Below are 23,223 nucleotides of genomic sequence, written 5' to 3'. Positions count from 1 at the left end.
CGTGTGTTTATTGGAGAGGCAGATTTCACTGGCCAGGGATTTCAAACAGGGGCTGTTCGGGGTGGGGGGGATTTAGGCCAGTTTTGACTTCCAATTCACGAAGGAGGAACCAATGGGAGCTTCCCTCCTCTGGATCCCTTTCTTTTCTAGTCTCCTCCTACCTGTGGAGGACAGACCCCTTTACCAGACAGTGACCAATCCACATTTGTGAGGTGGCACACTGGCTGTCCCCTTAAGATCCCCCCTACACCCACAACGCAAGGGACAATGTTTGAAAAATAAACCAATGACCTCACACCTTGACTTGTCTAAGAAAATCCACTGATCACCAAATAGCCTGTTTGAGTGGAACTGTGAAAGGTAAACAAGCCAGACATTAGTGAAAACATTTTATTTGGCAACTACTAACAGCAAGGGGAAGAGCTGAGCTGCATCTGATTTGCCGGAAGGTGGCCGGGTCTCTTAAAGGGATGATCGAAGAGTCGGGAGGGGGAGACAGCAGGGGCTCCATGAAAGTGGGTTAGACCTGCTGGGTTCACTGGGTCTGCTGGCAATCACTGAAGGTCTGACTGTGCTCCCACAGACACTGGGAGACAAGCCCTGACCTTTGTGCTGACTACAATTGCAAGGAATTGGCCCCAGACCTTTGAGAAAGATATTTCTGAGCTGTTGCCATACATATACAAATCCAAGGGACATAGGAAGGACCCTGAGGAAAGGCAGTTGGTCAGGGGCCTCTCTTCCCAAGGTGACTGGAACAAATTGTGAAACCTCCAGGCAGCCAGGAGCTTTCTGCTGCAGGCATGTTAATGGAGTGGGTTGGGGGCTGGGGTTGTTGTGGACTTTAAGGGGTTCACTACTTGGGGTGCTCTATTTAAGAATGAGATGTGGCAGCTGCCAGGTAGTTTAATTTACTTGCAGCAAGTAAAGGAGACAGGGGCTTCACATTCAAAGCTTTGCCTCCTCAAAGGGAGGCTTAGTCATTGCTCACATACACTGTCCGGTCAACCACGTTGATGTCTTCTTTGCAGTTCGTTGCTTTTATCCCTTGAGTTCCTGTCCGCTCAACTTTTTTCCCCTGCTGCATCCACAAAATACTATGTGACATTTTAACATTTAGCAAGCAATAACACTTAGAACTGCCCAGGTCTTGAGACCCTTGCCCTATCTAACAGGGTCATCCTAGGCTTGGCCTTGGGCTGCAAGAAGCCTCGCTGGAGTTTGGACACAGCGCAGAAGTTTCCCCAGAGTGTGACTGGAAGAAAGTTCTGCCTTTCTCGGAGCGATCTGACAACAGTAGTTCCTACACGTTTTTAAATCTCACATTTGAAAGCAGCAATCCCTTTAGGCTGGCTTCAGTTAAGCAACCAAGTGCACGGTCGTCGGGGGTCATGGGGCAGGGGGGGGGGCGGTTTAGCTAGTGGTGATTGGCACCTCAGGGGACGGGAAGAGGGAAGAAATTAAGCGAAAGTGACCAGCCCAGATTAAGCGGGAGGTTAGCCCACTTGCTCTGAGCATCGCAATTGCCTCCCCGGGGCGCATGGTACGCGGCCGCGCTCTGCCTCTTTTTCCCCGTGGCTCTGCGGTGCTGGTACGTGCGTTGGTTCCCACTCGGTGCATAACCGGTTAAGCCACCTCGGCGCGTGCGCGGCCAGGGTGTCAGGGCCAGGGGTTGGGACAACTCTGGCTCCTCCCTGCTACAGGGCCTTCAGCGCTCTCGGGCCCCCTCCTTCCGTTCATTTCCCGCAACTGCTAGTGCCATGGGCGTCGCGGGCTCGTCGATGCTGGCCCGCTTCGTGTCGCACCGCCTCGCGCACCCCAGGCTTGCCTGGCTCGGGGTGGCCGTAACGGGACTGGCCGCGGTGGCGCTGGGGACGGTCGTCTGGCGCCGCGCGCGGCCCAGGAGGCGCCGGCGGCTGCAGCAGGTGGGCACCGTGGCGCAGCTCTGGATCTTCCCGATCAAGTCCTGCAAGGGGGTGGCGGTGAGCGAGGCCGAGTGCACCAACATGGGGCTGCGCAGCGGCCACCTGCGGGACAGGTATGGGGAGCCCGGGAGTGCATGAGGGTGGGGGTAGGCGGGGACCTGCGGGGGATGCGGTGGGGTGGGGGTGCGGGGAGGGAGGTTGCCGTTCCTCCCTCCTTCACTCGCACACAGGACAATGGAGGTTTGCCACCTGGGTTTCCGGAGCTGCTTGTTGGAGCCTCTGCCTTTGATCCTTTGATCCTTTAGCTGGGAAGGTCAAGTTCATGTCTGATTCAGATTTGGAAAGATAGGTAGTGGCACACTTCCTAATGTGCAAAAGGACTGAATCTGACCTGGTTATCTCTATGGCGCCTGTGAGTTCTAAACATTCTTAGTTCATGGCGTAAACATAAAATGCCATAATATAGTTGATACATAAAAAGGCCATTGGCCCTCGTGGGCAACCTGGAGCAGTGCTGAAACCAAGTCTTGTTCAAGGACACTGGATTTGACCTTGCTGGGGCGTATTCCTCACCTTTCCAGTCCTGGGCAAGGTGCCTGGGAGACCCATGAGGTGGGGACACCTGATCCCCTTGAATGAGTGTTGAACAGAGTGAGTCTTCTGATGGGGAGAGGGAATAACGGTGTGTCTTTCTTCTCCCGGAAGCAGAGTGGTCCTCAGGGAAGAACTTTTGGTAAAATTTCTACCCACATAGGGCCTGACATATAAATATTTCGTTCTCCTCCTTCTGAAAAGAAAAGGTATCTTGTCATTTAAGTCACGCCAAAGGTGAGGCACAGACACACAGTACTAACAGAATTATGCAGCAGGATACCAGGAAGGTTCTCTTGACAGTGAAGGCTGACAAACCCTAGAAAGAATGATATAAACCTCGCAAAAGAAGATGCCTACTAAGAAGGGCTCCTGATGGCTAACTGGGCTCAAAAACAAACAAACAAACAAACAAACAAACAAACAAGCAAACAAAGCCTAGAAGCCGTTTCTGCACTGGAGTCTCACACAAACTGTGCTTCAGGGAGAGGTCTGCATGCACTGCGCTTCTGCTATCTGTGCCAGCCCTTATAATGGTGTTGGAATCCAGGGCCAACCAATAAGACTGAGGCTTTTACCATCCAATTGGAGAGTAGCTCTATTCTGACCAATCAGGACAGTGCCTTTTGGACCAATCAAAAAAAAAATTTGCGTAAGGACACAGGAATCAGGGACTGGGACAGGGAATTCTGTCCATAGAAACCAGCTTCTCTCTGGCTCTGGGAGTGCACTTTCCCTTTCCACTGGAAACTGAAGATTGTGCCTCCCTGGCTGGTTCTGTATGCAGACTGTGTAACGCACAGGGGATTGTCCATTCCCCTGCACTGCAGATGTCTAATCCTGGGAAGTTTCTTAAAACTGTATTTCCTGAGACTCCCATCCTAGGCCTATGGAACCAGAATCACCGAGTGAATTCAACATCTCCTAAGTGACTCTGATGCTCAAAGTAAAGGGTTTGTCTGGGACCATTAGTATCATGTTTAAAGTTTATGCAAATGTGAAGGACTAGGAAAGGTTTCTTTTTGAAATTCCCAGACCTCGAGACCCTTGTCCTATCAAACACTATGGCATCTCACTAATGTCATAACAAAACATCATTGAACAAAACAATGCTATTTGAGGACCTGCTGTAACTCACCCCAAATCACAAAACCGTTATGTTCTGGAAGGATTTGAACTCAAATCTCTGTGAGTACAGCTTTCACACTCTTCCTGTGAAACTGATCTGTGGTTTGAAAGTTCAAGGAGGGTAGAACAGGATCAGGGGACCTTGGGCAAAGTCATTAACCTCTCTTCATTTGCAAAAGAAAGAGTTTGAACTTGATGATCTCTATAACTCTATCTAATCTAGATCTTTTTTTAAATGAAAGGATTGTTGAAACTCGATAGCAGGCTGGAAAAAACTCTGCTAAATGACCTCTAATGGTGTCTCAAACTGAGATTTCAAACACAAAACTATAAAGTCTGAATGTAAGAAAAGGCCTCTTTTATTTAATTCCATTTTGAATCTGTACCTTTGGAACTGTTCTAAGAAGCTGGAATCTTCCTCTATGTCTCACATTTCTAGAGGTAGTTTCATCAAAGCTCTGAACATTATCTGTGAATGCTCAGCTTGAACACCCTGAGCTTTGAGCAGGTTCAAAGTCTGCCTAGCTGAGCCCTGGCACAGGCTGCCTGGCACAGGCACAGCCGTCATCCATGGCACTGTAAACCCCTCCTCTCCTTAGCAGTCACGCAGGACTCGGTTGTTTATAAATCTGTCCAAATCCTTGCTGAAGTCAGCCCCTTATTTCTTCTGCACAGACTATTATTATCTCTTGGAGAAATGAATTCCCTAAGTTTATAATACTGAATGCTCTATTCTCTTGGATTCTTCCTGTCTGTACCCTCCTCCTCCTCTCGGTGGTGGGGTCCTAGGAAGGTTTCTGTTCAAAGCAGAGGCCTCAAATAAGCACCACAGTTGTATGAGCAGCAAAGGAAGCCTCTTGAACTGGCCTCATTTTCTGAAGTTTCAGAACTGGGCACTTTCCTATGTTGGCCAGATATTCTCGGTTTCTGCCAAACGGGCTCCTTTTGGGGACACCAACTTATTTTGGACCCAAACGATTTGGCTGGGTCTGAATAATTGTCTAGAAAAAAGAAAGGTTGTTTCCAAGTTAGGCAGGCAGAGGGTTTTGATGAGATGGGACACCAGAGGCAAGCTATCGAGAGTGCGGAAGAGGAATTCCTGAGTGAGCCTCGTTTGTTTCTTGGCAGGTTTTGGCTGGTGGTTAAGGAAGATGGGCACATGGTCACGGCCCGGCAGGAGCCTCGCCTCGTCCTGGTCTCCGTCACCTATGAGGACGATCGCCTGATCCTCAGGGCTCCAGGCATGGACCAGTTGGTTTTGCCGAGCAAGCTGCCTTCCTCCAACATACTCCATGACTGCAGGTGCTGTGCTTGGGGCCCTGGGGGCCTGCGACAGGCCTGGTTCCCATTAGACTGCTCCCCTGCACTCTGTCTTGTTACAGTGTGAACAGTGGGTGATGAGGTTGGTGGAGGAAATATTTATGAGATGTTTTTTCTGGGTTGGGATCAAGCCAGTGGGCAGGTGTGAGTAGATGGTGCAGAGTATTGCTTTCAGGGTACCTGGGAATTGTTTTAATCAGATGTGGTAAGACATGTAGACAAGAAAATGTCTGTCATAGAAAAAGAAGCTTTTTTAAGTATTTGAGATCCCTAGAAACAGGGGGCTTATGCCATGCGGAGCCACGTGGGGGAGCCTCAGGATTGGTCAGGAGGCAGTGGGAACAGGAAAAGTGTAAGCAAGAGCCTTCATTGGGGTTTCTGAAGGAAGGACTTCAAGGAGGATAAAAGCTTAGGATTGGCTAGTATGCTAGCCCACAGGGGCTGTCCCCTATTGTCTGGTACCTGGCTCTGAGTGATTAGGGCAGGGGATCATGACCTGGAGTGTAAGAGAGAAACAGAGGAGGGGGCTGGGGCTGGGGCCTCTGGACTGTTTGGAGTGTGTGTGGAAGCTTAGTGGTTTACCATCTCTAGGAATTGACTAGTCCCGGGAAGGGCACTTTCTCTGGAATCAGTAAGGCTCCAAGATGTCAAAGCATCAAAAATATAGAAAGTGAAAAAGTAAGATTAATATAAACTTAGAGGGAATACAAAGAGCCAGTGTTTAGGGTTTGCCTGTTTTTAACAAGTAGAATGGTCTGCTGTTCAGAGTTGCCAGGTCTCAGGCCAGGTAGATGAGGGAATTAACGGGGAAATCACCAGGTGTGTCTCAGGGGTGTGTGGGAAGGATGCTAGAGCTTCTCGAGCTGACTCTGCAGCCTCCAAAGTCTGGGACTGAGACGCAGGTGCCCCCAGCAACCGTCAAACATAGAGATTTCCACCTCTGCACAGAGGCAAGCTTCAGGCCTGGGTTTCCTCTCAGCCCGGGAGCCCTGCAGGGCTGTCCAGGTCTGTGGCTTTCCAAGGTCTTGTCCTGTGCTGTCAGGAAGTCCTAGAGGCTGAGACACTTGTCCTGGGAAGCTCTGGATCCCTTTGTAGCCACCCGAGCATCTCAGCATGTGGGAGTGAGCATTGTCCAAAGGCCTCCAGGCTCATGGGCGAATGCACATCGCTCCCTGTGCCCTTCTCTGCTTTTTTACAAGCAAAGACTCTGAGCTGAAACCTGGTAGGCTCAAAATTCCAAAATTTCAAAACCCTGAAGCAATAATTCATTGAATACAAGATTTCCGTTACATATCTCAGCAAGCCTATGGGATGGATCCCATTCACTCCACTTTACAAACAAGGAAACCAAAACTCAGGGCACTGTCCTGTGAGGCAGAGTTGGGATTCGAATCCACCGGCCTCCTAGCGGTGGCTCTTAATGCCTTCACGTGCAAGAAATAGAAAGGCTTTTCTGTGCATTGCAGGTCTAATAAAGAAATTTATTGCAGAGAAAAACCGTAGCCATCTCAACGTTACTGAGGGCATTTGAAGCTCATGGGTAAATGTTCCATGGGCAGGTGTTGAGTGACAGATAAGGAGGGGACCTTGCAGATCCACTTGTCATTGACACTAAACAAGATTCCACCTTACTGCACTATCTGGCTGAACCTGCAGAACTCCAGGAGGACACAGCCCCCTTCCCTTAATAGGAGGGTTGATACAGGTCTCAAAAGGGCACCAAGGCGAAACCTGTCCTTACATAATTATGTTCAATATGTGTTTCTGGACGACATGGGCTCAGAGAACCCTGGGAGTCTGGAGAACCCAGTGCTGGGAGCTGTGAGTCTAGACTGACATGGGGGGGGGGGGAGGATGCAGTCAGCACCCTTCCTTCTGCAGCTAGTCAGACAGACCTGCTGTGACCAGCGTGGCCTGGCTTTACAAGCTATTTTTAATGCATTGCTTGTCATAGCAACTGGAGAACTGATATAAAGTAGATAGTAAGTGACAAACAGTGATGTCCACAGCCAGCTCAATCAACTAAACTAAAATGAACCAACAACCTCAAGCTGGGAGACAGTAAAGGAATTCCTTTGACACAACCATATGAACTGAGTAGCATATGCTGATTTTTATAAGAAAATGCCAAGTAGTTTCCCCAAATTGTTGTACCAGTGCATCTTTAATCAGAATCAGAGAGTTCAATGTGTCATGTCCTTATCAGCCAGTTCTTGTGTCCAGTCCTTTCATTCAGCCATGAAAAAGAAGAAAAGTCTGGCCCTGGCTGGTTGGCTCAGCGGTAGAGCATCAGCCTGGTGTGTGGAAGTCCTGGGTTCGATTTCCGGCCAGGGCACACAGGAGAAGCACCCATCTGCTTCTCCACCCCTCCCCCTCTCTTTCCTCTCTGTCTCTCTCTTCCCCTCCCGCAGCCAAGGCTCCATTGGAGCAAAGTTGGCCCAGGTGCTGAGGATGGCTCCATGGCCTCTGCCTCAGGCACTAGAATGGCTCCAGTCGCAACACAACTACAGCCCAGATGGTTGGGTGCATGCGGGAGTCTGTCTGTCTGCCTCCCAGCTTCTCACTTTGGAAAAATACAAAAAAAAAGAAAAGTCTCACATTTGCGACAAGGGTAAACTTTGCAGGCAATATGCTAAGTGACATAAGTCAGCCAGGGAAAGACCAATACTGTGTGATCTTACTAATATGTGGAATCAAACAAACAACAAACAAGTAAACAAAACGATTTCTCCCCAAAACCCCAAAAATCAGACTCATAGAAATAGAGGTCAGATTGTGGTGACCAGAAAGGGAATTGGAGGAAGATGGTCACAAGGTACAAACTTCCAGATATAAGAGAAAATGAATACTAGGGATGTCATATGCAGCATGGTGACCCAGGCTAACACTGCTGTGTGGTATATTTGAAATAGTTAAGAGAGTTGATCCTAAGAGTTCTCATCACAAAAAGAAAAAAAACCACAAAAATCTTTTTTCTTTTTTACCATTATGAGATGATGGATGTTAACTAAACTTATTGTAATCATTTCACAATATATGTAAGTCAAGTCACCATGCTGTACACCTTAAATCCAATGGCTTTAGGCGATCCCTGTGTTTTGGTCGTTCGACCCCGCTGGGGTCGCGACCCACAGGTTGAGAACCGCTGCCTTAAATTTATATAATGCTATGTTTCAGTTATATCACAATAAAATTGGAAAAAATATTTTTTTAATGTGGACCATAAAAGAAGACCCTACTCATGTATTTTAAAAAATGGAGAGGGGTGGCCTGACCAGTCAGTGGCACAGTGGATAGAGCGTTGGACTGGGATGCAGAGGACCCAAGTCCGAAACTCTGAGGTCGCCAGCTTGAGCGTGGGCTCACCAGCTTCAGTGCAGGGTCGCTGGCTTGTGCGTAGGATCATAGACATGACCTCGCTATCGCTGGGTTGAGCCCAAAGATCACTGGCTTGCAGCCCTAGGTCACTGGCTTGAGCCCAAGGTTGCTGGCTTGAGCAAGGGGTCACTCACTCTGCTGTAGCCCCCCACTCAAGGCACATATGAGAAAGCAATGAACAATTAAGGAGTGACAACAAAGAATTGAAGCTTCTCATCTCTTTCTCTTCCTGTCTGTCTGTCCCTGTCTGTCCCTCTATCTGTCTCCCTCTGTCTCAGTCACAAAAAAAAAAAAAAAAAATGAAGAAGGGTGGAGAGCGTTTAGATTCCATTGCATACTTTTAAAAGCATGATTTGATTTTAACATATTTTTATATTTAAATATTAATATAATATACTTTATAATATAATTTTGAGTGTTAATATTTATACTTCAATGGAAATTCTACCTTTCATAACCAAATAAACTTATAAAAAGTTTCTATTTCATCCTAAAATTCTGTGAGGGGTACACAGCTTTAAAAAAATTCTTTTAGGGGTACTCAAGCAAAATAAACTTGAAACCATTATTTTATCTATGAAATCTGCCCATCATGTAGGGTTGGTGCTATATTATTATCTACTACTTCCTACTGGAGACAGAAGGTCAGAGGAGTTACATGTCTTGCTGAAGGCCACAGACTAGAGTTCTAGTTTGAACTAAGTCTGCAAACTCCAACCTCAGGCTGCATCTGCCACACGCGACTGCATCCTTCTTCCCTTCTGAAAGTGTTCTACATTCTTAGGCATCTTGAAGCTTGTTCTGAACGCAGAGCCTCAGGCTCCAACCTATTGACCCAGAACCTGTTGATTCAGGAAGTAACCCTGGTCTCTGTTGTCACCCTTCCAGGATTTTTGGTCTTGACATTAAGGGCAGGGACTGTGGCGATGAAGCAGCGCAGTGGTTCACCAACTATTTGAAAAGGGAAGCTTTCCGGTTGGTTCAGTTTGAAAAGAACATGAAGGGAAGGCCATCGAGGAAGCTGTTCCCAAATTCTGTGCAGAATTACCAGGTGAGCTTCCCTTCATTCCCACCAGTCACTCTTCTCTTCCCGCTTTCTTGTTGGCCCCCAGGGAGCCCCTCTGGGGGGCCCAGTTAGGGAAGTAGTCATGGCTCTGGGGAGTGGCACTGAGGGTGCCATCCGGGCAGGTGTTGCGGATGGAGACTGAGTGGGTACCAGAGCCTAGGGCTCTCCAGGATGCACAGAGGATGGGATGTGGGCCATATCAGTGCAGGGGAAGCCAGGGTCTCCCAGGGAGATGGGAGCTCAGGAGAAAACAGGCTGGGGGGTGGGGTGGGAGGTGAAAGTGAGAGGTTTGTTTGGGATTAACTCCAGGTTGCTTAAAATTACAGAATACTTAAAATTACAGCATTCTCCAAATGCTGCCTTCACAGTCAGTACAGGATGGTTTTTTCGGGTGCTGGGAAGGCCCCCCTCCTGAAGGACACTGCTCTCTGTGTCTTTGAGTCTGCAGTGAGATAAGGTTTAAAATGCAAGCTCCTCAGGAAGTCTACCCCAGACTCCCCAATCAGATTGCTCGCTCCACAAGCTCCTTGAATGCATGGCATTTTATGGGCTTTGCCCTCTACAGTGTCACCACCTATTATACCTGGTACCTAGTAGGAGCTTATAAATGAATGGCGGTGGTGGCCGGAAGAAGTCATACTAGAGTAAAGCTGATTGGCCGCAGACCCTATGCTGTCTGATGATAGTGATGGGTGTGTGTGTGTGTGTGACCTGTTGGGCCCTGGAGTGAGGAGCAAGGAAGATGGCGGAGCTGGAGGGGAAGGTTGGCCCCGAGCCTGCCTGCTGCCCTCATTGGGTAGACGAAGAGCCCTTCCCAAAGCCCAGAGCTGATATCAACTCTCCTTCCTGGACACCACTGTCCCCTTTTGCACTCAGCTGGTTTTGCTTGTAGACTTTGCTTAGCTGTGCAGTTGCCCAAAGGAACTTCATGGGACAGGGAGGCCTGACGGGGCCGTGCTCTTGGCGCAGGTGGCCTACCCGGACTACAGCCCGCTCATGGTCCTCTCGGAAGCCTCCCTGGCAGATCTGAATACCAGGCTGGAGAAGAAAGTGAAAATGGAGCAATTCAGGCCAAATATTGTGATCAGAGGCTGTGGTGCTTTTGAGGAGGTAAGAGGCGCACTGTTTCTGCACGTTACGCTCAGACATGCTGTTCAAGACACCAACAGAACTGCTGTCTCCTTTAGCCAGCGTCCACTCTGACCCTTCAGAGCTGGCAGTGCAGGGACACCCCTTTCCCGAGGGGTGCTGAACCTAAGTGCACCCCTTCCTGCACTGCTGCCGCCATCTCCTCACCAGCCTGAAGGGGGCGCTGCTCGCCCTTTAATGCTCAGGCCCTAAAGCAAGCAAAGGGAAATTCAAATTACAACCAGCCTGGGACAAGGTTACCATATATGATCATAGCTCAGAGATAACTGAAGAGAAATGGAGAATAGCCATCTCTCCCTTCCCTGTACCACTCAGGAGTGCTTTCAGAGATTTGACACTCTTTAAAATGTGTCCTTTAGGATCAGCCTTTGCAGGGAGCCCAATGGAAATCCTTGCCCATGTAGACACTTTGTATTATTAGATTAAAAAATAGCAAAGTATACAGAAGTCGTCTACTTGTTGATGTTTTCCTGTCATTTGTTACCTATTTTCTTCAGTTCCTGTTAACATTTGTTAAAAATGTGTTTTAATTGATCACCTATTATGCGCAGGTGGCAAGGATGCTTAGAAGGAGAAAAGCCTCAACGGTGGGGGAGAGAGGGTGGTGAGCGCTGGGAGGGGTCAGATGACGCTACCCCAAAGCTGTGCCATGTGCGTGCGTGGGTGTGTGTGTTAGTGTGTTCAGGAGACCCGGCCACCATGCCGAGGAAGGTAAATCTGCTGTTGTGGATACTGAGGAGCTAGTATTGATTTTGAACAAGGCGGTCATTAATGAGTTGTGATCCTCAGACAACTGCGGATGCCCGCAGGATGCCAGGCGTGACGTTGCTCTGGCGACGCTCTCTAATGTACATCCCCAGGCAGGAATGGCGGTCCCATGCTTAGTCGCCAGAGGGTCTTTCGGGAAAACTGCAGATTAGCAGGCCTTCCCTGGAACCAACATCAGAACGGTGATGAGGCCCGGGACTCGGCCTTGGCCACACTGTCCCAGGTCAATCCCCAGGTCACTGGTGCCTCGAGAAGCAAACTTAGGGGCGGGGCCTCTGAGGGGTGGGGTGGGGGGTATGGTGGGGCCGGAGAGGAAGGTGCTGACCTCAGGCCACTGGCTCCTCGAGGGGAGGGGCTTGAGTTCTCTCCCCAGGAATACATACAGATTTGACAGGACCTGAAGTTTATTTAATTGGAGACCTCTTTAAGAAAAAATATATATAATAAAATTAGGTGCAGGTCCTGTAAAGGTCCAGTGCATGTAGCCCAGCAGAGGCTGAAGGCTCACTAGCTTTTCAGTAAATACACCTGTCTCCCCCTTTCTACCTTCCCGAGGACTGTGCATAAGTATGGGGTTGTAAGACACTTCTTGAACGTGGAATGAAATTAGTGTTCCGTGTAAGCGACGTGTGTTACTAAACACTGGGTTTGAAATTTGTTCATAAAGAAGGAAATCTTTCACAGGAATCCTATAATTGGGCCATTATTTTCTGAGAACTTTTTTTTTTTTTTTAAATAGCTTCTCAGCCTCTTGGCTAAGATCAAGTGTCAAAACTTTCTTTTAAGGAATACGGTTTTTTGTGATTTGTCTCCATTGAGAGAAGAAGTATGTTGATATTGATTTTAGTTTAAGATCTTGAGCTGGGGGAATAAGAAGAAAAGGTGGTCTCATTCCTGCCTGAAGAATTTTTGCTTTCCTATAACTTGTCAAGCTGAACCTAAGGCTAATGCAAGCCTAATCCTGTTCCCTTAGGCAATTTCAGAGTCTTTCTTTTTCTTTTTTATAACATTATGTTCCCAAGTCCATTTGTTTTATATTTTCATTGCAGTGGGCTTGCAGAAATAGAAATACTCATATTTTTCTAGAATATTCTAATTTTCCTAGAGAAGTCCTCTAGTTATGTGCATTAAGAAAAAAAGGTCCTGGCCTGACCTGTGGTGGCGCAGTGGATAAATTGTCGACCTGGAAATGCTGAGGTTGCCGGTTCGAAACCCTGGGCTTGCCTGGTCAAGGCACATATGGGAGTTGATGCTTCCAGCTCCTCCCCTCTTCTCTCTCTCTGTCTCTCCTCTCTCTCTGTCTCTCCCTCTCTCCTGTCTAAAATGAATAAATAAAAAAAAAAGAAAAAAAAAGAAAAAAAAAGAAAAAAGGGTCCTTACTATAAATGATGCTAATGTTGCTGATTTATTCTCCCTTAAATTAGGAAGCCCCACAGTGGCCTGATGCATTAACCCATCTACCTGGCACCATCGCATGGTTACAATTAGTGAGACTTAGTTAAATATTAATGTAAAATGATAAGGCACATCAATAGCATGGTACTAAAATTCAGACCATTATTTACTGCAAAAATATAGAGTAATAGGATAATGTGGTGTGCAATTTTACTGTTTGTGACCCAAAGTACTTTGTACTTTCTTCGTGTAATTCAGAATATTAAGCGGATTTTAAAAGGCTGTTTCCCTTGGGCCATTGTAGTGTGTTTGAGTTCCGGGAAGGCAGAGCAGTGAAATTGAAAAATACTAAAATTGACCAATGCTTCTAATCCCTAGTTGACCAGCGTGGGCTCACTGTTTCCTGAACTTTGCTTGCTGTCTTGCTAAGCAGGGCTCGACATTCTTTTCTTTTTTGCACTGGCCTGTTTGTATCATTCCTGATCCCACATTATGAAAGAACAGTGGAGAACCTTGCAGAAAACCATCAGTGTAGTAGTTGTCCCTGGAGAAGTGCTTCTTCAAGAAGCTTCTAGAGAGGCAGTGGATTTTGAAGCCGGACAGCTGTGGTTTGAATACCAGTCCTCCTAGCAAGATACTTCACAGCTGTTGAAAAACAATCATTCCCAAACTTTTCAGTATCTAACAACCAGAGTCGGGATGAGTTAGGATTTTATTCAGATGCTCAGATAAAAAGTCTCCCAGCTTCAAGGATTTCCAAAGTAGCAACAATAAAAGTAACGATATGCAAAACAACAACAAAAGTAATGATAACAGTTATGGCTCACAATTATCAAATGCTTGTATATAACAGGCAATTGTAAAATGTAATTTTCTACCAGACCCATGACCTGCCTTATTACATTTAATCCTCCTGGTTACCCTTTCCATTCTGCAGCTCACAAGACATCATTGTGTTATAATGTAACTTCAGTGGGTGCTGACCAGCATTAAAAAAAAAAAAAGAATACAAGATATCAGAGTAAACTATATGAAGAAACAGTAACAATTGTTTTGCAAAACTTTTAAGTTACATCTTGGGGATGTTTGTAAAAGAGTATTAAGAAACAATATAAAATGTAACTTTTTAAAGACTATATTTTAGAACCATTTTAGATTTATGATAAAATTGAGAAGGTGGAGAGATTGCCCATATCACCCCTCCTGTTATATTCACCTACTGAAGGACATCTTGGTTGCTTCCAAGTTTTGGCAATTGTAACTGTGTGTGTGTGTGTGTGTGTGTGTGTGTGTGTGTGTGTGACAGAGACAGAGAGGCAAAGAGAGGGACAGATAGGGACAGACAGTCAGGAAGAGAGAGATATGAAAAGCATCAATTCTTTCTTGTGGCACCTTAGTTGTTCATTGATTGCTTTCTCATATGTGCCTTGACCGGGGGGGGGGGGGTACAGCAGAGCGAGTGACCCCTTGCTCTAGCCAGCAACCTTGGGCTTCCAGGTGGTGAGCCTTGTTCAAACCAGATAAGCCCGCGCTCAAGCTGGTGACCTCGGGGTTTCAAATTTGAGTCCTCTGCATCCCAGTATGACACTGTATCCACTGTGCTACCGCCTGGGCAGGCCCAAGTTTTGGCAATTTAAAAATGTCATTTTCTACCTTGCTTCACAGTAGAAAACGCTTGATAGTCACTGAGGTGAGCAGTACTTTCCAGATGTGGAAACTGAGACTCAGAGAATTCGAATTTGCTCAGGGTCACACAGCTAATGGGTGGCCAGGTGAGGACTTGTGTTTCAGCTGCCTGTCAGAAGTCCAGCCACTGCCAGGTCACCTGGCAAAATTGCTCTTAGCCCCCATGCACTCTGCAGGCGGGGGCGGGAGGGCAGGCCTTTGTCTCTGGGGGAGGCAAGATGGTTGAGGTCAATAAAAAAGAGACAGGAAGAGTGGAGCCGTGACCGGTGGTCAGGCTGCCTCTGTGTGGAGGCGGGAAGTGTGGAATGATTGACTTCTCTTTGGTAATGTCCTACTCATCAGAAATATGTCCAGTTTTAACTTGGCTTCCATTGTAGCTGAGCTGTGAGGGGAGAGTGGACTTGTCTTGCAAGCTCTATGTTTCTCATTCTATATCCATAAATTTGCTTTTGAGTTAATTATTCTCAGGGCGATTGCCCCCCAGAGTTCTGCTCTAGATGCTGAGGGCCAGGTTTCTGAGCCCGTGAGTCAAGGGGCGGAGCCTGGACTCACCAGCATGCCACCCACCTGTGAGTCCTTTTGGGAGATATTTCTTGGCATCTTCCTGCACCTCTTTCTTCTACTAGCTTTGTAACTAGCACCAACCAAAGAATAAACTGCTTTAAAGACTAACACAGCCTTAATTCAACAGATAGTGTTTCCTTTCCTCCTAGGATACCTGGGATGAAATCCTAATTGGCAACACAGAAATGAAAAAGGTTCTAGCTTGCCCCAGGTAAGAACCCTTGGGAGACTCAAGTCTGGGGTTGGCTCCTAATTATCACCTAACCCTTGGTTAACTGCCTGACAGGTGCGTTTTGACCACGGTGGACCCAGATACCGGAGTGATAGACAGGAAGGAGCCATTGGAAACCCTGAAGAGGTAGAACAAATGTCTGGTTTATTTTTAATATTACCCCCACCTAGAACTACCTGTGAGTGGAGGGGGCCCTGTCTGGGGGGAGATGTTTTTATGTTTTGCTGCTTTAACGGTCCAGAGAACTAGCAGCTTGTGTTATGATCTTTGAAGATGGAAAACGCCCTTTATTTTTTTTAACACCCCCTACCCCCGAGTCCCAGACAGGGCCCCCTCCACTCTGCCTGCTGGTTGGTTTGTCTATAGGTTGATGTGTGTGAGCATGGCTTCCTCTTTTTTTTTTCTTTCTGGACGCCATCTTCTAGTACTTTTGATGAATCTTTAATGGTATAATAGTATGTTTTGAAGTTTTCATGTCTCTCATATCAATTTTTAAAAACATTTCCACATGTTATTCCAAATGAAGACCTCAAACACTATTTTTACTGCAACTCACATTTCTTTATTAGAACCAATATCAAGGACTATGAAAATAATTGAAGTTGTTTCCTTAAAATTTTAGAAAAAAATATAATGCATTGTCAGTTTGTTTATCCAGGGGCTTTTTGTATTCCAGGGTATCTGCATTTGTTCCATTTTGTGACTTAAAGAATTTGGGCTGACTCCATATAAAATGTGTTTTTAAGCCAAAGTTAACATTTTTGGGGAGATGCTGTTTATTTTCTCTCCCTTTCCTCTGCTTTGTTGTTGGCTCCTAAAGAGTTTAGGTTAGACATTATTTCTTGAAGCATTCAGATTTACAATTCAGTTTTGTTTTGCTGTTTAAGATGCAGTGAGGCTCACTTTTCTTGAGGTTGCCTGAGCATCTGTTTCAATGAGTTGTGGAATTGGAGGTACACATGTCAACTAAGTATTTAAGCAACGTCTGAAAGTTTCTTTCCTTTTTGGTCTCAAACTGGAGCCATGGGAAAATTGTTCAGACTTTCAGGATACTTCTCGAAAAACTAGTTATTTGCAGTTTGACTAATGGCCCCTAAACTTCTCTGTCATCATGTCAAAAAGAAACACCGGCCATGTATTTATAATTAACCTGGCGATGGGAGCTTGAATTCTGTTGACAGCACTTAGATTATTATTCCTTTTTTGTGCCTGATGGTGGGTTTTTGCTTTTTTCAGCTACCGCCTGTGTGACCCTTCTGAGCAGAAGATATACAAGTCGTCCCCACTTTTTGGGATCTATTATTCGGTGGAAAGAACTGGAAGCTTGAAAGTCGGTGACCCTGTGTACCAGATGGTATAGTGACGCATCCATGGGGGTGACACGGTAAAGGGCCAGCTTTGCTTCTGGAAGGCAGTGCCTTGAAGTCACTGCCCCCTTCTCTCACATTGAGATGTTTTTACGTTTTGCTGCTTTAACAGTCCGGAGAGCTAGCAGCTTGTGTTCTGATCTTTGAAGATGGAAAATGCCCTTTATTTTTTTTAACACTCCCCCCAAGTCCTCTGTATTCTCCTACCCAGCCCTCCCCAGTCCACTTCCCCATTCAATTATAAAATCTGATGCTGGTGCCCCTGTGGAAAGACAGGTATCTGTGTGCCAGCTCATTGAGGAACACTACTCAGGAATAGGAACAGGAAGGTGGGCGACCCTCAAGAATCACATGCTTATTATTTTCTGTCTCTGACAGAAAAGCAAAGGGGAAACATTAAAAGCAGTCAAAATCAACTTGGGGGGGGAGTGTTAAATGCTTTGTATCAAATGAGGTTTTGAAATATGGTTTAAAGCTTGAAAGAAAAGCCAGCGCACCAGGCTGCCTGGATTCTGCATCGCAAGATGAAAAATAATGCTCTCACATGGATGTCATTGGGCCAAGTAAAACCCTGACCCCCTAGGGCATAAGGCCTGACCCCCAAATTATAGGAAAATGGGTGTCAAGACTTCAAATAGAGGTTTTTAAGTAGCTTTTCTCTTCAAATCCATAACCCAGGTCTTAAAGTTACCTAATGTCCAAAACTCTCAACTTTCTGCCTCTCTATGGCCTGACTTCTCACCATCTGCCTGACCATCCTTGTGGACAGCGTGGGATAGTGGTCCAGACAGTCTGCATTCAGCAGACTTGGATTCATAATCACAGAAATAACATTTTCAACACAGTTGAGTTACTTAACTGAACTCTTTAAACCCCAAGACCCTTATATGCAATGTGGGAAGAATGATAACACTCCCCCAAACCAATAAACATTATTTGGAAATTAATTCACATAAAGTTGTAGCATTGCCACCAAAACAGAAAATAATAAATGTTAGGTATGCTTTTCACTGGCATCATTTCCAACAGCTACTCCCAGTCTCAGATCCCACTGTGGTGTACAGAGGAGACAGGCTCTGCCCGTGTGGTGAGCAAGACCAAGAGACGTTTCCCTCAGTGGCCTGTTATGATCAGGTATTTGTGTAACTATAACCATATTTCATCACTTCTAAAATGCAAGCTTTTCCTACATTTTAACCTCTTTGAAATCAACAAGCTTATAACATTCAGGATGTAAATAAAAACATCTTGGTGATGCATAAAAAATAATGGTCCATTTTAGGATTTGATGAAGTCCAGTAAATACTGGAGTGGAAACCATGAAATTTCTAAGTGCCTCTCGTTTCCAAGGCCCCGCCTGGGGAAAGTTGGGCCCAGCCTGAGCCATGCCAACTCTAAAGCCTTTAAAATAAATAGCAGATCCTACATTCACCAGGGTTTCTCATGTTGTCTATTTATCCGTTTAAAATTTAATTTTGTAAAAGTTCGTCTGTTCCATTATCAATGCAAGACATGCTTACCATGGCAAATTTAGAAAATATGAGAAAAGTAGAAGAGCCTGACTGGGCGGTGGCACAGTGGATAGAGCGCCGGACTGGGATGCAGAGGACCCAGGTTTGAGACCCCAAGGTCACCAGCTTGAGCGCAGGCTCATCTGGTTTGAGTAAAGCTCACCAGCTTGGACCCAAGGTCACTGGCTCGAGCAAGGGGTTACTCGGTCTGCTGTAGCCCTACAGTCAAGGCTCATATGAAAAAAAAAAAAAAAAGAGAAAAGTAGAAGAAAAAAGTGACCCATTGTCTGTGTTATAAATTTTATTCTGGTTGGTTTTTTTGTGTGTATTTAATGTAGCTGTGTAATATACATAATTATATATCATATACACCATATAGATATATATATAAATATATATTATATACTATATATACACATATATATTATGTCATGTATCTATCACATGATATATATATATATATATCTACACAGAAGTATGTATCATAAACACTTTCATAGCCCTTCAAACTATTCACATGTCATTCCTGATGGCTTCATGACATTACATTGTATAAATATAACCCTTTTTAAACACCCTTTTACAGTACTTGACACTCGAACTAACGATATATCCAATTTTGTTTTAAATAATATTGTAGTGCATGTGTTCGTATGCAGAACATTGAAAAAGTGTTTTTCTGTAAGTGAAATTCTTAAAGTAGAATTATTGACTCATGGGGTATAGGCATATACTGTACTGTATATTTTTTAGCATCTCAACAATCGCTTTCAAAAGGGCTCTTCCTTTGTACCCCCCCACCCCCCATGTCATGTGAGAGACACCCTGATGGTAGCCAGAACTGGGTCTTAATGCTGCTTTTTTCCATTAGGGTAATTTGGTGCAAGACTCGGTTTATATTCCTGCATTTCAATAAGAAGCAGTTGGTGAGTATTTAATTATGTATGACCCTTGGAGAAATAAGCAAATAATCAGAGATTCTTATTATTTATTCAGGTTTCCGCGTCCAGGAGACCTTGATCAGGATTTTAACTACAACAGCAGTGCCACCTGGGCCAATCCTCGTCACTCAGCCTCTGATCATCTTCACCCTGGAAATGAATGTTTTTGATTTTGGGGAATTATATATGCTCCAAGTTAGTGCAGGGAAAGTATTAGAGGTGATTTGGGAATAAGAAGGTTGTGTAGATTTTTAGATAAGGAAAGACTTTTAAAATAAATGAAATTGTCTATAAAATTACTTTGAATGTTACCATAGCTCTTACACCTCTGACATTAATTTTGATGGGTTAAGAAAGTATAAAGAATCCTCTGGAAAGTTGCGAAATTTTTCCTAAATGTTTACATTATGTTACGTACCATTCCATATTTTAGGCAAAATGAGGAACAACAGGTTCCTGATGTGCCTTCATTGGAGGACACAAAATTCTGTTAGTTGGTTTTTACATGGCTGTTGAGTCCTATTGACTTTCCACTCATGTACTTTTGACCCGACCCTCAGGTTGTTCTTGAGTACGGCAATTATTTTATAGACCTTGTTTTTATAGTCAGTCATGCTTCTGTTAGTCCGTGGAAAAGTAATTGTGTGCATGGTAATTCCAGGTATGATAAGAGAATAGAGCAGAGTTTTGAGAGTTGGAGTGGGAAGACGGTAAGTTGCACATATTTTTTTAGGTGCAAATAATATATATATATTTTTGGTAACAAAGATAAATGAACTCTTTTGGTGTATAACTAAAAAATTATCATTGGAGTCATAGGTGAATGAATTATTCTACTTATGATTTTGTGGTTTCTTTAATACTAATAAATGTGAATCTCCTTATACTTTTTCTTTGGCACTTATGAATCTGTTTCGTATTAGAACTTCAGTCACTGTCATCCAGCCTTTTTGATTGCTTAGCAGAGATTCAGTGGGACTCCACGCACATTACCTCTTATTGGTGGGGGCAGGGGACATCAGGAAGGACACAGGCAGCCTACCTGCAGCATAGTGGCAGGTGGCTGGGAGGAGACTGTCCCAGTGGCCAGCGAGGAGCAGCTGTTTTCCTTTGCTGGATTCTGGGACTGAAATTCACCCCTATTTCCCTTAAGGGGAAGGTGTTCACTTAGCCATGTTCCTTGGTACATTTTGGAAATGATGAAATTGAAAAATCATGCTAACTTCACAGTCAGCCATCAACACAGGGAAGCAATATTTTCCCTTTAAATGTCTGAAGAGAAATTAGGGAGAGAAGGAAACAAATACATACAGTTTAAAGTCTCTGAGCTGTCTTTTTCTATGAAGAATATAGGGCCCAAAGTGCTGCCTCGTTCTGAGACGTGATGTAGTTCACTCCATCCCACCAGGAACACATCATTCAACAGTTGCGGAGGCGGGGGGTGGGGGCTAGATTGATCCAAGACCCTTCTTCCAGCTCATTCCTGGGAGAAGTGAGCTCATGGTTGTACCCCAATAGCTGAAGCAACACTGACCCGAGTACCCTGGATTTCACAGGAGTGGGAGAGGGTGACCTCAGGTTGGAAAATGAATAGGATAGGTTAGGACATTGACTGCAAGCTCCGGGCTCCGGGAGGCACGCGGGGAGGGTGGCGGAGGACAGCTGGGCGCACTGCAGGCCACGTGGTGCCCACCGACTCCCCACGGTCTTGGAATCTGACCCATAACTCGAAATCGCGTTTTGTCTTGCAAATTTTCTTTTCGTTTATGTCAGGTTAAATAAGCGATCCACAAAAACGTAAATAACCCGATCGGTCGCTTGCACCGTTCGCAGGGTAGGACTTCCCGCCTTGCAGCGCGGCGGCGGAAGACGGATGGAAGACCCTAGAGGCCGAACACCAGATCCCACCCCCGGCGCCCAGGGCCCACCCCTCCCGGGAAGGGCGCGCACTCTGATAGGCTCGGAATGGTTCCGGAGCTGCGCTCCTTCTGGGCTCCCGCCAAGGGTCACTGCGACCGCGGCAGCCCCGGACTGCGGCTGGCACAGGGCGGCGGTGACCCAACCCAGCTGCCGCCACTCCTGCAATCTCTCGGCTATGGGCGCTGCGGTCTCAGCGGCGCTGAACCTCCTCCGAGTCCCGGCGTCACGCCTCCCCGCGAACCCCAGGCCCACCTGGCTCGCGGTGGCCGCAGCGGGACTGGCCGCGGTGGCGCTGGGGACGGTCGTCTGGCGCCGCGCGCGGCCCAGGCGGCGCCGGCGGCTGCAGCAGGTGGGCACCGTGGCGCAGCTCTGGATCTTCCCGATCAAGTCCTGCAAGGGGGTGGCGGTGAGCGAGGCCGAGTGCACCGCCTTGGGGCTGCGCAGCGGCCACCTGCGGGACAGGTATGGGGAGCCCGGGAGTGGGTGAGGGTGGGGCGGGGGCAGCCTGCAGAGTCCGCTCACCGGCCCTGCCAGTAACCGAGAGCTGGCTGGGGACAAGGAACAAGAGAAAAGGGTTCCATCACCTCCCAGAGGGCACCCCAGGGTCCGGAGCTGCTCTTCCGTGGTGGCTGTCTCTCCACCTCCCAAGGGCTCCGTCACATCTTGCGCTCCTAGTGAGGTGCGCACCGGTGCCTAGGTGTCACCAGTGCACAAGCGAACTTTGAACTCCGTCTAGCAGAAGCTGCGAGCCAGGATTGGTCTCCGCCTCTCTGTTGTTAGCCGCTGTCTCTGGAGAACTTGGGGACAACTTGGAGCGGTGGAGCCCAGTCCTCAGATCGCAGGGAGGCCCAGCACACGATGGGATGGTCGCATCGAAAGGACAGCAGTGGACGCTTAAGTTGCTTGCATCTTAAGAACTGCTGTTGCATAGATTATTCTCCCCAAGTCTCCCAAGCACGCTTTTATGGATGAAGAAACGATGTTCAGAACCGCTCTGAATGACAAATTCATAGAGCTAGATTAGAGGTTACCAGGAGTGGGGGAGGGTAAAGGGGGGGTATTGCTTAATGGTTACAGAGTTTCTGTTTGAGATGGGGAAAAGTTTTGGAAGTGGATGGTGGTGGTGGTTGCACAACATTGTGAATGTGCTTAGTGCCACCAAGTTCTGCGCTTAACAATGGTTCAAGATGCATTAAAAATTTTTTTTCAGTCTCTATTTATGGGCACTTAGGTTGTTTCTACCCTTTGGCTTTGTGGGTAATACTGCTGGGAACATTTGTGCACAAGTATCTGTTTGAGTCCCTGTTTTCAGATCTTTTGGGTGTACATCTAAAAGTGTGTCAGGGATCTGATGCTGTATATATTCTACTGCAATAAAAGGTTAAAAAGAAAGAGAAAGGCCGGCAGGTGTAAGGGCACGAGGAAGTGACAGTACCTGCCTTGCTGAAGAGTTGGGGTTTTATCCTGAAAGCGGGAACTGTGGCGGGACTTTGCATGAGGCAATGACATGATCAGATTTGTGTCTGAGGAAGAGCAGACTGCCAGTGTTACTAGGGAGAGTGACTAGAAAGAATATTCAGGGGCTGGTCCCAAGGATGTGGCACTGGGCAGAGCTCTGTCCACGTCCAGGATGAAGGGCGATAAAGGCCAGCTCAGGAAATGCTTGCATTAGCCTCCTCCTTCTCGTGGGCTGTCTACCTCCACCATGGTGACTGGCTGGAGGTGTTGACCCAACATGCCTACCATGTATATTTTTTAATGTGTTTGGATCCCCAAAGCACAAGCTTACATCTACAATGGTAATCATCCAATTTAGTGTGAGTCTAAATTAATGAAACATAAGTATGTCTAGCTTTCTCTGTAGCTGAGAGGCAATGTACACAGACTGCTTTGTTCTTTTTGTGGAAATGGTTCTTTCTATTGCTTTTATTTCTTCTTTTATTTCCCACCCCCACCCTCCCCGAGAAGTACCGCTAGACCAGGCATCCTGGCCAGAATTAATATTGTCCATATTAACAACGGACCTTTCAGTAAATTGCAGAATTCATAGTTCTGAATACGGGAACAGTGATTTTTTTTTTTTAAGGAAAGGATGGATTTGGCAAGGTGTACGTGACATTGAATGTGATCAGGTGAGCTCCCAGCTCTGCAAACAATACAGTGAAAGCCTTGTTATTTCACCTGGTAGGAGCCATTGCCTACTGCTCATCCGGCATCGGGGGCCCTTACTGGGAAATACATTACTGTCATTTCCTGGGGCAGGTTGTATGAAAGTGATCAGG

The 23,223-nt window shown here is 46.4% G+C and overlaps 2 protein-coding genes and 1 long non-coding RNA gene across 14 annotated transcripts in view; 2 read left to right on the top strand and 1 right to left on the bottom strand.

Moving 5' to 3' along the window:
• The first annotated feature begins 1,684 nt into the window (after positions 1-1,684).
• MTARC2 (mitochondrial amidoxime reducing component 2) lies at positions 1,685-19,907 on the top strand. 5 transcript variants are annotated; one of them, XM_066237979.1, is made up of 9 exons: positions 1,689-2,038; positions 4,773-4,946; positions 9,231-9,393; positions 10,378-10,518; positions 15,120-15,181; positions 15,257-15,328; positions 16,439-16,556; positions 17,599-17,703; positions 18,952-19,011. In XM_066237979.1, exons 1-9 carry the CDS (start codon positions 1,761-1,763, stop codon positions 18,994-18,996), a joined length of 1,158 nt encoding a protein of 385 aa, XP_066094076.1. In that variant the 5' UTR covers positions 1,689-1,760; the 3' UTR covers positions 18,997-19,011. The 5 variants fall into 5 exon arrangements, with proteins under 5 accessions (XP_066094103.1, XP_066094076.1, XP_066094087.1 ...); XM_066237990.1 differs by lacking the exon at positions 18,952-19,011 and adding an exon at positions 19,077-19,907 and having other exon boundaries at positions 1,690-2,038; XM_066238006.1 differs by lacking the exon at positions 10,378-10,518 and having other exon boundaries at positions 1,685-2,038.
• LOC136309601 (uncharacterized) lies at positions 19,534-21,827 on the bottom strand. 2 transcript variants are annotated; one of them, XR_010726316.1, is made up of 3 exons: positions 21,526-21,827; positions 21,194-21,331; positions 19,534-20,293 (listed from the first exon to the last, which is right to left on the bottom strand). It is a non-coding gene; the product is annotated as an uncharacterized lncRNA (long non-coding RNA). The 2 variants fall into 2 exon arrangements; XR_010726317.1 differs by lacking the exon at positions 19,534-20,293 and adding an exon at positions 20,306-20,564.
• MTARC1 (mitochondrial amidoxime reducing component 1) overlaps positions 20,571-23,223 on the top strand; it is a 41,438-nt gene continuing 38,785 nt past the window's right edge. For all 7 annotated transcript variants that reach the window (XM_066237969.1, XM_066237912.1, XM_066237921.1 and 4 more), the window contains exon 1: positions 20,571-21,403. In XM_066237969.1, coding sequence (XP_066094066.1) covers positions 20,895-21,403 — 509 coding nt within the window. In that variant the 5' untranslated portion in view covers positions 20,571-20,894. The remainder of the gene's footprint in view (positions 21,404-23,223) is intronic.

The sequence above is a fragment of the Saccopteryx bilineata genome, chromosome 1 (genome assembly GCF_036850765.1).
Source record: "Saccopteryx bilineata isolate mSacBil1 chromosome 1, mSacBil1_pri_phased_curated, whole genome shotgun sequence".
NCBI lineage: Eukaryota > Metazoa > Chordata > Mammalia > Chiroptera > Emballonuridae > Saccopteryx > Saccopteryx bilineata.
The sequence above is the reverse complement of the archived record's forward strand: the minus strand, read 5'-3'. Positions and strand labels throughout refer to the sequence as shown.